The sequence below is a fragment of the Meles meles genome, chromosome 11 (assembly GCF_922984935.1).
Source record: "Meles meles chromosome 11, mMelMel3.1 paternal haplotype, whole genome shotgun sequence".
Taxonomy (NCBI): domain Eukaryota; kingdom Metazoa; phylum Chordata; class Mammalia; order Carnivora; family Mustelidae; genus Meles; species Meles meles.
The window spans coordinates 49093978-49109578 of NC_060076.1; the positions used below are offsets into that span (position 1 = coordinate 49093978).

Genomic DNA, 15601 nt, shown 5'->3' on the forward strand with positions numbered 1-15601 from the left:
CAAGAGGCCCAAGCATAAGCAAATTACAGCCACCACTAATGAATCGGATTTGGCTAATGTTCAACACACAGCATACTTATTGTTCAAATGTGGACAGCAGTTCCAAGACCATGCTTTATCCATAAAAATAAGAAAACACTGAGTCAGAGAATGTCCTCTAGAAACTTCATAGGAAATCAATCATGATGCCACTGTCACCACTATAGTTTCGCTTTGCCAGCAAAACCTTCCCTGTGCCTTAAGACAAAGAAGAAACATGCACGAAATTCACAAGATTATTTTACTAGAATTTAGGGGGAGTAGATAATGTAGTCAAGTTTTCACAAAGAAAATCTTCAGGTTGAACTCCAGCCAAATAAATGAAAATTCAAGTTCTGGTTTCGTTCCCAACCGGCCTGGGCATTGAAGCAATGCCCCCTTCTCTTGGCATGTACTTGTCGAAGGGTCAGTTTTATGTCCACCTTTTCATGCCCTTGACCCTCTGCATCATGGCTCGGTGATCCTAGGCATGAATTCTGAAAACCTTCTTCCATTTCTATGGTTTTCCTCACCCATCTGAGGAGGCTGCTGGCTACCCACGAAACTTCACCAACCATAGGCTCTGGTCCACACAGCTTTCTTCTTAAACTCTGGGAGAACTCTCAAGGACAGCAGGGTGGCTAAGGGGACAAAAAAAGTAAAGTGCACTGTTGCATTTGGTGAAACTGCACTTGAAAAGGTCATTTAGATGGAAAACGTGTCAGAGCAGAACTTGGCTTTTTCTTACTTGGCTCATCTTCAAGACTGAGAACTCCCATCAAGCCTTAGGCAGAATTTGAATAGTAGAACACGGTTAATAAAATCTGGGGGAAAGGGTTTCTTTGTTGTTAAATTATTCTGCAACCAGTTAACAGGAAATTCTGCAGAGTTTAACAAAAACTGACTTCTGGGATGCTGGTTCTTTTCTTTATCTGGGTGATGATTACATAGGTGTGTTCCCTTTGTAAAAAAGCAACTTCATGATCTGTGTATTTTTTCTACATGAATGTGATTTTTTTCATTAGGAGTTGGTTAAAAGGTAAAAAAACAAAAATAAAAAACTGATCCTACAATGAAGTTAGGTCCTTGCGGCTCAGCAGAGTGGGCATGACTGTGCTAATCTGTATTCAACTGCGAGCTTTCAAGTCCACACCTTTTCTTATTCATCGCGGGTCCCTCAGGGATCAATTTAAGGTAGGCCAGCTCTGTGTAATTCCTCTAGGTCACTCATTATAGATCCTATTTTAGAATATTAATATAAATATATTGAGATGTCATTTAAAATATAATAGGGAGGAAATGTAGGGAAGCCAGTTACACAATTCTTGTGTGTGACTCTAATAAGCCCTTGACTATCTAATCAAGTGAACATGTACTTCCTTGACCCAAATAACTATTCTCATCAGTATCAAGTTGTTTGCTATCTTCATGACCTAAACACTGTATGTTTGGAGCAACTAATGATATTATAGACCTATGGCCATTAAGAATGAGTTCAGTCTTCCTGAGGCAAACAAAAAAAGAAAATCCTAGCAAGTCTCTAGGGACAGATCAAGTAAAGGTATGTCAGACCACTGTGAAGTTCTGTGCTTGATCACAATCCACTTCCTACATATGCCCTTCAATAAGTGGGGGGTAGAGAGAAGGATCAGAACCAACCGGTTAGGGAATTCTTACTTGTTTGGCAACCAACAAATCATACCATACTTAAAGTAAAATATGGTCATCCTAAGACTCCAGGTTGGCCAGATAAATTACCACATGTGTAGGCCAGGAGGTGATTCTCCCAAGCTGAGACTTTCCAGTGCACTATCTTACAGCAAACTGGGGTCATCTCACCAACAGCCATTGGTTGGACCAGACCCCTGAGCCCTAAGACACAGGTGACAGTACACACGATCTCAGGTCACAGAACCAATGGCCAATGGACTTCTCAGATTTGAGGAAAATAATGTACGTAATTTTCAGAGGAAGGTATTCTATGTTTGTGGTTCCTATAGTCATAGTTCAACAAATCAAGAGAGAAGTATAAAAAGCACAAAGACTATTCAAACGCCTGAAAGCATGAGAAATGTCCAATTCCCTTGGCAAAATACCACGCAGCTGTTACAAATACTATTTAAAGAAGCCAATATAGGAATAGGTTAAAAGGCTTTAAAAATAACTTTTAAATAAAAAAGGCAGTGTTCGAAGTATCTATGTCTATTTTTTCAGTTGTTTAATGATTTATAAATATGTTAGAACAACACTCATACACGGAGGGGCAAAAACTTCTTAGGAAAAAATTATCAAAATTGCCACTGGGCAATGGGACTCTGGATTCCTCTCTGCTCTTTCCTGAATTTTCTAAATTTTAATTAAAGTGATAGTTGGCCATCATAATAAAACATTTAAAAGCTATTTAAATAAAAGTTAAATTTAAAGGCATGGAACGCTTTTTAAACCGACTTTCTGCTTCAAAATGCGACATAATGGCAGCTCCAGATTACTCCTCTACCCTGAATTCAGATGAACCCTTTCAGGAGCCAATATACACGAGAATGCTATTTCTGCAGCAAAGGCAAGCATAGGGGGCTTTTGCCTCTGTTGGGGGTGCAGCACGGAAGTCATACCTTTTAAAAGATCCCTGGATTTTGCTGAGAGGCCTTCTTTAGGGCTTTCCATGATGCTGAAGAGCCAGTCAATGAACTAGGGTGCACAAGAAGAGCAGTGTCAGTGAAGATAGTCGCACTCTCAGTACAAGAGCGATCGGTCCCTTGGGTCTGTACACATGCATCTCCATGCAGCTGGCAGACTGGCGGTAGGAAGACCAGGCCCAAGAGACGGGGAAGCTGGACACAGCTCCCATTCAGCCAACGACCCAGCCAAGTCAAAACCCCTTTCCCAGCTACATACCCTGAGCCTGCTGTGTATTTTTTTTTCTTTTTCAGATTTTTATTTATTTATTTGACAGAGATCACAAGCAGGCAGAGAGAGAGGAAGGGACGCAGGCTCCCTGCCGAGCAGAGAACCCGATGTGGGGCTTGACCCCAAGACCCTGAGATCATGACCTGAGCCGAAGGCAGAAGCTTTAACCCACTGAGCCACCCAGGTGCCCCCCTGCTGTGGATTTTAACATTGAGGCAAACACGGGCCCAGTGGGCCTCCGGTGTGCCATAACTTCCTCTCTCATCACTCCGAGAGCACAGAGAGGTTAAGAACCTTGCCCAGGTCCACTCCCAGTGAACGGCAGAATCCCGATTTCAGCCCAGGTACACCTGACTTCAGAACCTCACGAGCCTTCCTTTCCTCCTGCTGCCTGATGCTGCAGGTATCTAGGCCCAGGCTCACAGGGTGGGTGGTAAAGAAGGAAACTCATCAGACATAAGCCCCCATTTCTAAAATCAGATATTCTGTAGCTGAGAATAATCTGTGCTCAAATGGAATTGAAACAGGAAGTTAAAATGCAAGAGAAAGGCAAAAAGTAATTTACTAGGTAGAGCCAAGTGTGTTAACTGCAAATAAATCCTACAAATGATGTAGAAACTCAGACTACTCAGGAGTTTGACTGATCTCCCAGGGTACAGCCAAAATTGGTTTTGAATTAGATGGAGGGTAATTTCATTAATGACTGAATGGTCCACTCTCGACTCACTAAAAAACACATACATTAGTCATAGCTACTAGGTATTTTAACTTGGGATGTAGAGACTGGCTTGCAAGAATAAGTCAGATAGAAAATATTCCTAATTCTCTGTTTTGATTAAATTAAAACATTGTTTTCTCGTTTTATAATATCTGACTGGTAAGTAAATAAATCAAGCACTACAAATATCTAACAGACACAGATGTCTGCACTGTCGGCCACGGTGATCATGGTGTCCCAAGCCAGAAAAAAACACAAAGGGATAATGCATTTGAATCGATTTTGATTTAAAATGAGATAGAAAACACAAAACCTGGGACAATATGAATGCTTAAGAAAACAAAGGCCTTTTAATTGAGTTGCTTAGTGGAGTTGTGCAGGGCTAACCTGTGGGTCCATAGTTCAGAAATATTTTAAAGACTAATGTTCGGATTTTAACAATAAGCTACAAAAAGCTGGCGTTAAGCTCTCAACCTCATAAAAATCCAGTTTTCATTAAAAGGGATTCAAAAAAGAATCTTTCAATCAACTGTCTTAAAGGCTGTTCAGAGCCATGGAATGAGAGCAGAGGAAGCGTATTTCCATATGCTCTGCATAGCAGCTAGCTGTCTGGGGAAACTCAACATTAAAAACCAAAAGGTGCTTCCTACAGGCTGGATTTTCCGGAAGGCTAAGGTGATGTCCTCTACAACTTTCCCCATGTCGTCGAGCACAGGCTGGGAGCAGGGTCGGCCCCTGAAATGTGGCTATAGGACTGAGTGAGCTATGAGGAACCCTAATTGGGCTATAGGAATGTGGCTGCTCCAGATGCCCGTTTCCCTGACCTACCCCTGGGCATGATGGATCGTCCCCAACCTTGCAGGCTTGAACTTGCCTTCCTATCTGTCCTCACTCTGACATTCTGAGCACTCGGAGCCTCACTCATCCCTTCACCCCCAGGATCAAGAACACATGTGCCTTCAGGATCCCAGGGCAAGTATAGGCTCTTCTTTCCGCCTCACCTCCAGCTGTAAGCAAGCTGCTGCCATTGTCGTTGCTGGTTTTGGCCAGCAGTCAGCCTCATTCTCTGAGGCTCTGCATCCGGCTGCGATTGGGGCTGAGGATGAGAGCCCGTGGGGTGATTCCAGTTTCACTTAACTTCCAACCTCAATTCTACTGCAGAAATCCCTCAAGAGAAGATGGCGGCCTGCCCTGACAGGCAAGAGGCTGCCAACCTCACCTTCTGGGTCTGTTCCTTCCATGGTTCTTTCTGCAGCAGGAGAGGCATGCTACTGGGAAGGAGAGTGAGGGCCTCCTGCAGAGTGACCCTGTGCACTGGACTCCGGCCAAGGAAGCTCGAGGCTGACCCAGCTGGGCCATTTTCCCGATGCCATGGCAACCAGCTGGCACTGAGGCCAAGGAGGAGTGGGGCCGCATGGTCTGCCCATGTCACCACTGCGGCGGCAAAGAGCAGCAACAAGAAGTCCACAGTCTACAAAGGAAATGGAAACAAAGTTAGGTCACAGGTTTTAACAATTCAGAGTAACACATGTTCACACACACAGCCCCTCTCAGGAAGATGCAACGTTATCTTCCCCTTCACCCCAGAAGAGGAACCGGACTGAACCGAAACTCCCTTTCCATGCCTAATGAAGAGACATTTCAGGGCTCCAGAAGGTTTTAGGGATCCTCTTTGGTAAGACAGAAGCCACAACAGTTTCGTTATTGTTACTCCAATAATGCAGGAGAAACCTTATTTCATTCCTAAGCACACTGAGATCCAGATCCTCTCTGTTCTGGTCTTTCCAACGCGATTAAAGAATTTGTTAGGAATGAGAGGGAAAGGGATATTTAGAGTTATTGTTATGTGGCCAAAATGGATTTTTAAAAAGAGGAACAGTCTGATTCTACTTTTGAACAATAACAAATGACTCTCCCCAGGCATTTTCTTTTTCTGTTCTCATTACCTAATCAAAACATTTGGGAGGCAAACACTTGATTTTTGTTCCATTAATGCTGAAACGTAAGCATGAAGACAAACTACCAACAAGCATTCTTGGAATAAGGGAGTCAGTTACAACAAATCATTAGGCATTTTTTAAAAACGATTTTTTCAGTATGTTCCGTCATGAATTGAAAGAGACTCACCAGGGTCTGGCTCCTGACCTATACCTATAATTCCAAGGATTTGTTTAAATTTTCATTCCAGTGTGGCATTAGCTCAGGTGTGGGACACAGTGATTCAACAATTCCATGTCTTACTCAGCTGCTCTTCAAGTGTCGTCTTGATTCCCTTCACCTATTCCACCCATCCTCCACCCCCACTCTGGTTACCATCTGTTTGTTGTCTACAGTGAAGAGTCTGCTTTTTGTTTTGTTTTGTCTCCTTCCCCCACTTTGTTTTGTTTCTTAAATTCCACAAATGAGTGAAATCATATGGTATTTGTCTTTTTCTGACAGGCTCATTTTGCTTAGCACTTCTTCTCTAGCTCCATCCATGTTGCTGCAAATGGCAAGATTTCATTCTTTTTTATGGCTGGATTGTGTGTGTGTGTGTGTGTCTCATCTCTTCTTTTTCATTCACCTATCACTGGACACCTGCGTTGCTTCTGTACTTTGGCTATTGTTGATAATGCTACTATAAACACAGGAGTGCATATACCCCCTTTGAATTAGCGTTTTTGTAAATCTTTGGGTAAATACACAGTGATGCAATTACTGGATCACAGAGTACTTCTATTCTTAATTTTTTGAGGATATTCCATACCATCCTTACAGTAGCTACACCAGTTTGCATTCCCACCAACAGTGCGCAAGGGTTCCTTTTTCTTCACATCCTCACCAGCGTTTGTTGTTTTCTTGAGTTTTTGATTTTAGCCATTCTCACAGGTGTGAGGTGATATCACGTTGTGGGTTTGGTCTGCATTTCCCCGATGTGGAGGGATGTTGAGAATCTTTTCATATGTCTGTTGGCCATCTGTATGTCTTCTTTGGAGAAATGCTGGTTCATGTTTTCTGCCCATTTTTTAGTTGGATTGTTTGGGGTTTTTCTGGTGTTGAGTTGTAGAAGTTCTTTATATATTTTGGATACCAACCTTTTATCAGGTATGTCATTTACAAATATGTCCTCCCATTCAGTAGGTTGTCCATTAGTTTTGTTGATTGTTTCCTTTGCTGTCCAGATGCTTCTTATTTTGATACAGTCCCAATAGTTTATTTTCGCTTTTGTTTCCCTTGGCTCAGGAGACATATCTAGAAAGATGATGCTGTGGCTGATATCAGAGAAATTACTGCCGGTGCTCTCTTACAGGTTTTTAATGGTTTCCAGTCTTACATTTAGGTCCTTAATCCATTTTTTAGTTTATTTTTGTGTTTGGTGTAAGAAAGTGGGTCATTTTCATTCATTTGCATGTGGCTGTCCAGTTTTCCCAGCACCATTTGTTGAAGAGACTGTCTTTTTCCCACTGCATATTCTTGCCCCCTTTGTTGCAAATTAATTGACCATATAATTGAGTTTATTTCTGGGCTTTCTATTCTGTTCCATTGATCTATGTGTCTATTTTCACGCCAGTACCATACTGTTTTGTAATTATAGCTTTGTAATATAACTTGAAGTCTGAAATTGTGATGCCTCCAGTTTTGTTTTTCTTTTCAAGACTGCTTTGGCTATGCAGGGTCTTTTGTTGTTCCGTACAAATTTTAGGATTGTTTGTTCTAGTTCTGTAGAAACTGCTGTCGGTATTAAGATAGGGATTGCATTAAATCTGTAGATTACTTGGATCATATAGACCTTTTAACAATATTTGTTAGGGGCGCCTGGGTGGCTCAGTGGGTTAAAGCCTCTGCCTTCGGCTCAGGTCATGATCTCAGGGTCCTGGGATCGAGCCCCGCATCAGGCTCTCTGCTCCGCAGGGAGCCTGCTTCCTCCTCTCTCTACCTGCCTCTCTGCCTAGTTATGATTTCTGTCAAATAAATAAAATGTTTTAAAAAAAAAAACAACAATATTTGTTAAAGTCCATGAGCAGGATCTGTCTTTCCATTTCTCTGTGAGGTCTTCATTGTCTTTCATCAATGCTTTATAGCTTTTTGCATACAAGTCTCTCACCTCCTTGGTTAAGTTTATTTCTAGGTATTCTATTATCTTTGGTGCAACTGCAAATAGGATTGTTTCTTTTTTCTTTTTTTTTTTTTAAAGATTTTATTTATTTATTTGACAGACAGAGATCACATATAGGCAGAGAGGCAGGCAGAGAGAGAGAGGAGGAAGCAGGCTCCCCGCTAGGGAAAGAGCCTGATGCGGGACTCGATCCCAGGACCCTCGGATCATGACCTGAGTTGAGGGCAGAGGCTTTAACCCACTGAGCCACCCAGGCACCCAAATAGGATTGTTTCTTAATTTAGCTTTCTGTTGCTTCATTATTGGTGTATAGAAATGCAACAGATTTCTATACACTGATTTTGTATCCTGCAACCTTACTGAACTCACGGATCAGTTCCAGCAGTTTTCTGGCAGAGTCTTTTCTATACACAGTATTACGTCATCTGCAAAAAGTGTAAGTTTTACTTCTTCCCTACCAATTTGGATGCCTTTTATTTCTTTTTATTGTCTGACTGCTGTGGCTAGGACTTCCAGGACTGTGTTGAATAAAAGTGGTAAGAGTGGACATCCTTGTCTTATTTCTGACCTTAGCAGAAAAGTTCTGTTTTTCCCCACTGAGTATGATGTTAGCTGTGGGTTTTTTACATATCAATTTCATTGCTGGTAATCAGTCTGGTAGGACTTCAATTTTTTTACATTTATTGAGAGTCGTTTTGTGGCCTTCTTTTAAGATCTGTCCTGGAGAATGTTCCATGTGTACTTGAAGAGAATGTGTATTCTGCTATTTTAGGGTAGAATGTTCTGAAGATGTCTGTTGAATCCATCTGGCCCGGTGTATCATTCAAAGCCTTGGTTTCCTTGCTGATTTTCTATTTGGATGATCTGCCCATCGATGTTAAGTGGGATGGCCTTAAAGTCCCCTAATATTATTGTATTACTATCCATTACTTCCTTTATGTTTATTATTAACTGTTTTATGTATCTGAGTGCTCCCATGTTGGGTGTATAGTTACAATTGTTATATCTTCTTGTTGGATTGTATGCTTTATGATTATATAGCGTCATTCTTTGTCACTTTTCTCTTCCTTGCTCAGCTTGATTACTTTCCATTACTCTATCCTCCTCCAGGTTGCTGATTCATTCTTCTGCTTCCTGTACTCTGCTATTTATTTCATATAGTGTATTTTTTATTTCATTTGTTTTTCAGCTGTGATTGATTCTTCTTTATGTCTTTGTTAAGGGTATCACCAATGTCCGCCACTCTTTTCTCAAGTCCAGTGAGTATCTTTATAATCATTACTTTAAGGGAACCTGGGTGGCTCAGTGGGTTAAGTCTCTGCCTTTGGCTCAAGTCACAATCTCAAGGTCCTGGGACTGAGCCCAGCATCGGGCTCTCTGCTCAGAGCCTGCTGCCCTGCCCCTCTCTGCCTGCCTCTCTGCCTACTTGTGATTTCTCTGTCAAATAAATAAATAAAATCTTTAAAAAAGTTTATAATCATTACTTTAAATTCTCTATCAGGCATATTATTTATCTCCATTGTGCTTAGGACCCTTGCTGTGGTTTTTGTCGTGTTCTTTCATCTGAGACATACTCCCCTATCTCCTCATTTTGTCTCTCTGCATCTGTTTCTGTGTGTTAAGAAAGTCAGCTGTCTCCTGCTCTTGAAAGTAGTGGCTTTATGAAGAAGAGGGCCTGTGGTGCTCTTCAGGGCACTTTCCCCTGTTTCCCAGAACCTGGCATTTCAGGGGGGTCTCCTATGTTGTTAGTGGGCCAGACTGGTGCTGCCTTGTGCTTGAGTTGAGCCAGACCAGGTGTTTGGCAGAGATGCAATAGCACCAAACTGCAAAGCACCTTCCCTGTGTTGTCCCCTGAGAAGCCTTCATTGGTGGGCAGGGCCCACGATCAGATGAATTGTCTGTACCCAACCCATGGTGGAGGCCAAATCCTAACCAATGTGGTGCTTATCTTTCTCTCTCCCCAGGACAGGAATCACTTTGGCGTGGTGCTGGTCCCTGTCCAGGCTGCCAGCACACTTTTCTTATGCCTTATGGCTTCGGTTTGAATGGGCTTTGGCCAAGAGCATAGTGGAGGAGGCGGATCTGCCATGTGCCTGGGAGGGAGGTATGCAGAGCCCACAGGTTTGTGTACCGGGAGAGGGGACATGATGCTACCTTTGAGACCACAATGGCTGAGCCAATCCATAAAGCATACAGGGGTAAGGCATGTATTTTTACCAAGGTGCACTCAGGTTTGCTGTGAAAGGAGACCTACCACCATCATAGGGCCAGCACGTGTGGATCCACAAAAAGTGGGTGGGAGGGCACAGAGCTTAAGAAGGCATTTGCCCATCTTCCATGAGAGGGTACTGGCTGCCACCACCACTGCCGAGGCCCCACAAAGTGCATGGTTAGCAAAATGTGAACAGGTCTTCTCAGGGAGGGGATCCACAACACTGGGACTGAGGCAAGCCCAGCTGGAGTGGGCAAATCCCCAGAGCTCGGGTGGAGTAGGGAGGCAGGGAGTAGTGTAAGCAAGTTAGGTAGCATATGTGGGTACTAAACTGGTTCCTGCAGGTGGCTGCAGGTGGCCATGTGTTTATGCTGGGAGGCAGAGGAGGGAAATGGCACCTATTAGCTCCTTTGTTCCTGGAGGATACTCCCTGTGAACATTACTCCTGTTCCTCCAGGACAGGCTCTGAGATGAGTAAATAACTCTACCTCCCTGTGCCCCAGACATTTTTTTTTTCCTTTTTATTTTTTTCAGTGTTCCAAAATTCACTGCTCCTATGTTGTATCTCCACAGGCTGTTTCTTGTGCTGTCTCTTTAAGGGCAGGGTCTCAGTTTCCTCTCAGTGGCCAGATTCTCCCAGAACCAAACTTGCTGATTTTTAAAGTTGCAGGCTTTAAGTCCTGCTGGTTGTAGTAAGTCACTAAACTTCACCCCCTCTAGTTTTCAAAGTCAAATATTATGGGGATTCATCTTCCCCATGTGGGCTCCCCAGTACGATAGCCTTCTTCTTCTCCTTTTCCACACCCATGGTCCATTTAGCTCTGTAGCACGTCTCCGCCCTTCCTACCCTCTTCAATGTGGCATCTTCTCTACATTTAGTTGAGGAGTTTGTTCTGCCAGCCTTCGGGTCATTTCCTGGGTTATTCACACTGACATCTAGTTGTATCTGTGGGATGAGGTGAGCTTAGGGTCTTCCTATGCTGCCGTCTTCTCTGCCTACATATTTCCACATGCATTTTTTTTTAAAGATTTAATTATTTGAAGGAGAGAATGAGAAGGGGGGGGAAAGAGAGAGAGAGAGAGCGAGCAAGAGATGGGGGAGGGTCAGAGGGAGAAGCAGACTCCCCGCTGAGGAGGGAGCCCAATGCGGGACTCGATCCTGGGACTCCAGGATCATGACCTGAACTGAAGGTAGTCGCCCAACCAAATGAGCCACCCAGGCGCCCTCCACGTCCATTTTAAATACTCTGTCTAGGATCCATCCATTCAGAGTTTAGACTAATCTACACACTTATAAAATGGTGGTAACAAGGGGCCCCTCTGAGTTGTTGGATTACTGTGATTCAAATTATACTTCTTTCTGCCTATCTGTATTTTCTAAGTTTCAAAAGATTTTTTGTAAGAAAACAGAAAATTAACAAAAACTTAGGAGAACAGAAGAAAAAGATGACAGATTCTGCTAGTTAAAAAAAAAAGTTTAAGGGGCGCCTGGGTGGCTCAGTGGATTAAAAAGCCTCTGCCTTCAGCTCAGGTTCCTGGTCCCAGGGTCCTGGGATCGAGCCCCGCATCAGGCTCTCTGCTCGGCAGGGAGCCTGCTTCCTCTCTCTCTCTCTCTGCCTGTGTCTCTGCCTACTTGTGATCTCTGTCTGTCACCAAAAAAAAAAAAAAAAAAAAAAGTTTAAAAGTACTCCTTAATTTCTTAAAAGTCATAATCTCACTAATTAAAATTTTTCAAAAATATACGCAACTCTTCAGAAAAGCTGGTCAGCACTTCAAATGACATCCCAGGTTATACAAATTCCACTCACACAGTAAACAGGATATCTGTGAAACATGCCTACGGAAAAAATTCTACTGAAAAATGCACAGTGATTAGCAAAGTCAAGAAAATAAGAAAAGTGGGAACGTGCTATCTTCATTTATTAACCTTTTCCTATTTTAATTTACCCCTTATCAGTAGTTAAACTTCTGGGGGTCATAGATCATTTTACCCCTCTCATGCACATTAGTACTGTGCAAACACAGATCACCTGCATACACTTCAGGAACCTCTTCAAACCAGACGTTTGAAGACATTCTCTGGGCCAGTGTGAAGGCCAGAGCCCTATACCTCCTCTCTGTGGGGCCAAGCCCAAGTACACAGAGCGCTGGGTTCCCTCATCAGCTAGTGTCCTTGTGTGCTGCCTTTCAAGAGACTTATTCTGTTGAAAATATTTTTCCAAGGGCAGCCCTGGGTGTCTCCAAGAGACAGGCAAGCACATCCATTTCCTTATGATGTCAGAGAGTTATCACCAGCTTTACCCGAAGTAAAAGGAAGGAGGGGGAAAAACAAAGGCAAGCAGCAACTTCTTTGTCTTTTGGGAGAGCAAACATAAGTTCCATATTTTAAGGGAGCCACAAATGGCTCCTATAGACTGTACCTCATCAAGAGCCACATTCTGAACAGATGTTGACTGGTACGCAACATTTCTGATATAACCCATCAGCTCCAAGAGCCATTCCATTCTCTTCAACACACCTGAAACAAAAAGAGATATTTTCTTACCAGACCACAGTTTTCCTATGAAATGTCTAATGGTCAGTACTAGCCACCATGATGAAAGCAGAACAGCTGAGGAGGATTCCATGAAACAGTCACAAATCCTCTTGCCATACCTGAGACTTGGGATTTTGTAGCAGTTCTCTGACACTGTTCACATCAGATAACTGTAGCTTTGTCTTTATTTTCAAAAGGTAATTTATTCTTCAAAAGTACACATCTGCTAGCAATAAAATGCATTTGTTGGAGTTTCTCTCTCTCAAGGTTAAACACACTAGGAGAAATCTGGTGTGCCAGCTAGCCAGAATGTTGACTCTTGGCTAGTTACTGTTTTTATGGTCTTCTTTACTTACATGTTCCCATTTTATGTCAAAATCAAAGAGAACACCTACCCAAAGACATCAGAAGAAAAATAAAAACCAGCTATTATATAGTAACTGGAGAACAAACATTGGCATAAATACTGATTCTTCCATTTTTATTTTTAAAAATGAGGGTTCCCAGCACAGTAAAGCTTACTTGGGAAGGCTGTCAAATTTCAGTGAGTCAGAGGAAAACAGGAACTAAACTGGAAGGCCAACTAGTTAAAACCAAAGACAATATCAGATTTATTTCAGTTTACTTCGCGTTATCTTCACACTTCCTTGGGAGTACCTACTAGATTTCTCCCTGATAGATGTACTTTTGATTTAGAGTAAAAAAAAAAATAATTTTTCATCACAGGTTCATTTTTCATGGGCAGGCACTGATGCAGAGATGAGACAACCATCTCAACTGCCAAAGAGAAGAATAAATCAAAATTTTCTATCTAGTCCCCAAAAGGGATTACAATTATGTCTGCCAGTTTTCCTCATCAAGAACTGAAGAACATACAAAAAAATCCGAAATGTAAGTAACCCACCTGCGGTCACTAGGAGTTCCCCACCATACCTGATCTACTGAAGCAGGTGCCATTCAGACCTGACTATAGGCCATAAGCAATGTGACCAAAGGCTCAGGAGGAGAAATGGCAGAGCTCATTATTATTCAAGGGTAAAGGTCTATGATGGTCTAAAAGTTCCACCATATGGGGGCACCTGGGTGACTCAGTGGGTTAAAGCCTCTGTCTTTGACTCAGGTCATGATCCTAGGGTCCTGGAATGGAGCCCTGCATCAGGCTCTCTGCTCAGCAGGGAGTCTGCTTCCCCCACCCCTCTCTGCCTGCCTCTGCCTACATGTGATCTCTCTCCCTCTGTCAAATAAATAAATAAAATCTTAAAAAAATAAAAATAAAAAAATAAAAGTTCCACCGTATGATTCATTAGCAGAGCTGCAGGCCTAGAGCTTCTCACTTGAGGATGTAGTGAGGGAGCCCCAATTTTATTCCCCTCACCCCTGAGAAGTTCTCCTATAGAATAACAATTTAATTTAGTTGTCGCTGTTTTCCTCTTTTTGTTTGTTAAGTAACCACCTCGAAGTCATTTTCCTGAAAACATCAGGCAGAATCGATGGACATCCTGGTTGGGAAATGGAAGCAGGCAGAATCAACCCGATCCACTCGTTTATGGATTTACTCAACAACCTCCACCCTGGGGATGGGAATGGGTTCGTTGGTTCCTGGACAGCTAAAGACAATAATAAAAATCACCAACGGAACACATTCCCATCCCCAGGGTGGAGGTTGTTGAGTTTTAACTGGTCTTTTCATTTAAGGTGCTCTTCGTTTGGGGTAACAAGAGCTCTCCTGGGTCATGAAGCACCAAACTCCCTTTTCAGTGGAGGAAACAGTTACAGGTTAAAAGGGATGGCAGATCCTTCTGGTCCTGCTGGTTGCCCAGGCCGGCCTCACCTGTGTTGGCGTGGCTTGCGATCCGTGCCTGGTAGAGGCTGTGCAGTACCATCCACGCCAGGGTGTCTTTCTCCCGGTGCTGGACGGCCACGCTGAGGATCTCCGTCAAGCCCATCAAGGGGTATCGTCCTTGAGAGACCAAGTACAGTCTGACAAAGGCAGCCTTTTCTAGGCTGCTCTGCAAAAAAGCAAATTGTTCGGTTACTATTAAATTAGCTGAAGTCATTATAAAACCTCAGGGCAAGGGCAAAACAGAAAGGGTGAGTTGAAAGTTGATTATTATTCCAAATGCTAAAACCACTCATTTCCTGCAGCATGTGACCTGTCTGTCTGCGTGCTGTATTTTAAAATGAATGTACAGATAGAGCATTATAATGTCTCCTCCTGTTTTCTCCTAAAAACCGTGTGATTTCAGGGGTTAATTGGTGATGATATTTTGTACAAATACACAAATAATAATGAGTATTTGTGTATTTGTACACAATACACAATGACTGAAAAACACAGCACTCATGTGCCAGGCACCGCTCTAAGCACTTAACACGGATTAATTCGGCAGTTCGCAAAAGTGCAGCGCACAGACCTCCGAGGGTCCCCAAGACCCTTTTAGAGGCTCTGTGAGGTCAAATATATTTACAACAGCACCAAGGGCACAGTAAGCGTCACTGCATTTTTCACAGCCACTTGCAATTTTTGTTTAAAATAACTTTTACTTAAAATACCCTTATAAACAATAAAAATTATTAGTTTCATTAAACCTTCGCCCTTGAGTATACATCTTTTTAACAAAAGGGATGATAAAATGGCAAGCATGCAAAAGGGACTTCTGGGACCTAGCCAAGTATTAACGGTTGTCTCGAGGGAAAACACTAAGTCTGGGCTGTGAACTGAAATAGCCATGTTTTGTGGGACACATCTACTTGGAAGGATGACTGATGGACCAATGATGGTTCTTCAAACTGAGTATTTGACGGACTTTTTTTTTTTTTTTTAAGTAGAAGAAAGTGAGAGTGTCACTCAAGGAAATACATGACAGTATTTGTTAGCAGTGATAAAATCTGAGCTTTCAAGTGAAAATTAGACTTTCGGGAAAAATTTGTATTTGCTACTATGAGTTGGCAGTTTCCCAATACATAAAAGACTTTCCTGATGATTTTAACAAATGTGATGTTTGGTAGTGTATAATGAAATGCATCAACATTTGGAAGATTTTCAAAACTCAGTGACTCAGTGATTTCCAAATGATTTTGTGATATATGCAGAGAGGAAGTCGGACCAATGGG

General features: G+C 42.5%; 1 protein-coding gene across 2 annotated transcripts in view; it reads right to left on the reverse strand.

Moving 5' to 3' along the window:
* Positions 1–262: 262 nt before the first annotated feature.
* The window catches only part of FOCAD (focadhesin), a 301972-nt gene continuing 286633 nt past the window's right edge, over positions 263–15601 (reverse strand). For both annotated transcript variants that reach the window (XM_046023020.1, XM_046023019.1), the window contains exons 40-44: positions 14319–14496; positions 12372–12469; positions 4863–5114; positions 2631–2706; positions 263–659 (exon numbers count right to left, since the gene is read on the reverse strand). In XM_046023020.1, coding sequence (XP_045878976.1) covers positions 586–659; positions 2631–2706; positions 4863–5114; positions 12372–12469; positions 14319–14496 — 678 coding nt within the window. In that variant the 3' untranslated portion in view covers positions 263–585. The remainder of the gene's footprint in view (positions 660–2630; positions 2707–4862; positions 5115–12371; positions 12470–14318; positions 14497–15601) is intronic.